Source organism: Pteronotus mesoamericanus, unplaced genomic scaffold, assembly GCF_021234165.1.
Source record: "Pteronotus mesoamericanus isolate MK-2021 breed Mesoamerican mustached bat unplaced genomic scaffold, CSHL_Meso_final contig_130, whole genome shotgun sequence".
Lineage (NCBI taxonomy): Eukaryota > Metazoa > Chordata > Mammalia > Chiroptera > Mormoopidae > Pteronotus > Pteronotus mesoamericanus.
In genome coordinates this window covers 31,578,123-31,580,165 of record NW_026555060.1, presented here as the reverse complement: position 1 = coordinate 31,580,165, position 2,043 = coordinate 31,578,123, and the positions used below count along the sequence as shown (strand labels likewise).

Below are 2,043 nucleotides of genomic sequence, written 5' to 3'. Positions count from 1 at the left end.
AAAATTCCCTTCTCTGAGTACCCTCTTGGGAAGCCTAAGGCCTTCTTCTAGGCTTTGGAAACCAAAATAAGGAAAGAATGTTCCTTTCAAGAAAAGACAACGTCTGCTTTTCATCTTGCCAAAAACCTCAGCTGAAGGGGGAAAAGGGCGCAGGGCTGGTTATTTTATTGAGTGACGGGTGTGAAGATTGGAGAGGAGTGAGGGAAAAAGAAAAATTCAAGAAGGAAAAACCCAAATCAATCTCTCTAGAGGTTATCCAGCACGCCTCACTGAAGGTGTCCTTGTGGTGGGTCCTGACAGCTGAGTGACGGTGGGGTGGAGAGTCACAGCCTTTCACACAGAGGTGCTGGCGTCAGCTCAGTTAGCCGACCAGCCTCATTCCTGGTCCTGGACTCCTGTTCCAACAGGACCTGGCCTTCAGGCAACACAAGGCGGGGGAGTCTGAATGGTGAGTGAGAGCCCTGCTCCTTCTTAAGCGCCCGCGAGTCAAGCCAGGGCTGGAACGCCAGCCTGCCGGCCAGACAGCCTGCCAGCCAGCTGTCCTGAAGAGCCAGGAGAGGAGCCGGGGAGCCCGCACCTGCATCCACACCTCCGCCAACCCTGTAACTGCCATGGCCGACCAGCTGACGGAGGAGCAGGTGGCCGAGTTTAGGGAGGCCTTCTCCCTGTTTGACAAGGACGGGGATGGCACTATCACCACCCAGGAGCTGGGCACTGTCATGCGGGCCCTGGGCCAGAACCCCACGCAGGCCGAGCTCCAGAGCATGGTGAAAGAGATCGACCGGGACGGCAATGGCACTGTGGACTTCCCTGAGTTCCTGGGCATGATGGCCAGGAGGATGAAAGACAGAGACAATGAGGAGGAGATCCGGGAGGCTTTCCGTGTGTTCGACAAGGATGGCAATGGCCTGGTCAGCGCTGCCGAGCTGCGGCACGTGATGACCAGGCTGGGGGAGAAGCTGAGCGACGAGGAGGTGGACGAGATGATCCGGGCAGCAGATGTAGATGGGGACGGGCAGGTCAACTACGAGGAGTTCGTCCGCATGCTGGTCTCCAAGTGAAGAGCGGACAGGTGTTATAGCCCCATTGGGCCGCCCCCACTCTGCTTTGCTGGGGATCTACCTGCCTCTGGCTGCCACAAGAGCCTCAGGCCTTGCATTGCTTCCTCTACCCACCAGCGTCCTCAAGAACGGCTTCTACTTGGGCAAGGTGAAGTTAGTCCCCGTTTCTGCATTCTGCTTTGTCTCCTACTTCCTGCCAACCTCTCCTACCCTGTTCTCACCCAGCATGACACAGGCTTCTGGCAAGCCCAGCAAACCCTGAGTGCTTCTATCCTTCAGGATTAGAAGGAAAAGCGATGGCTCTTTACATGGACAATGAGCAGAAGGATCAGAAAGTTGTGGCATCACAGAGTCCTCTGGGCCGGGTCCCTAAAAGGCACTTGGCACTGGGACCAGGGAGGCTGCAGCCCTCAGAGTTCATCTGCTGCAGGTGAAAGGAATCTTGCCCTGGAGTGAGAGTGGTGACAGAGACTCTGACAATGGAGATCAGGCCTCCTGAGAAACAGCACTTCCCTTCCACAGGGCGCCTGCCTGTTCCTCTCTGTCTTCGCCAAACCTCTGTGATTCATCTTTTGAAGGTGGGAGTAAAACCAGAATCAGTTGTGACATGTCTGTATTGGTCTACTTGGAGGGAAGTTTTAATGAAAGGGGGAGGGAAGCCGCAGGGGGAATAAATAAAATGCTTGTGTTCCTATAATGTTTCTTTTTTTCTGAAATGAACTTGGTTAAGTCCAGGGTTGAAAAGATGTTGGAAACTCCACTTCTGAGTCTTTTGAAAATGCAATGAAATCTTTTACTGGTGGGCATAGCATAAAGGGAGAAATCTGAGTAAGGTAAACTTCGAATTTTTATTTCAAATTAAATGGATTAGTCGGCAGCAGGCAGTGGTTGAAAATCCATGCAACCTCCTCTGGATCTGAGATGATGATTATAGCTGGGAAGATCCCCTGATCACCGTTGGCATTCCTCCTATGTTCACTCC

The 2,043-nt window shown here is 53.2% G+C and overlaps 1 protein-coding gene across 1 annotated transcript; it reads left to right on the top strand.

Moving 5' to 3' along the window:
• Positions 1 to 465: 465 nt before the first annotated feature.
• On the top strand, positions 466 to 1,061 carry CALML3 (calmodulin like 3). The gene has a single exon (XM_054594137.1). It carries the CDS (start codon positions 612 to 614, stop codon positions 1,059 to 1,061), a length of 450 nt encoding a protein of 149 aa, XP_054450112.1. The 5' UTR covers positions 466 to 611.
• The last annotated feature ends 982 nt before the right edge of the window (positions 1,062 to 2,043 follow it).

Coding starts and splice junctions, on each gene's coding strand:
- CALML3 (XM_054594137.1), top strand. CDS start 612: ATGGCCGACCAGCTGACGGAGGAGCAGGTGGCCGAGTTTAGGGAGGCC.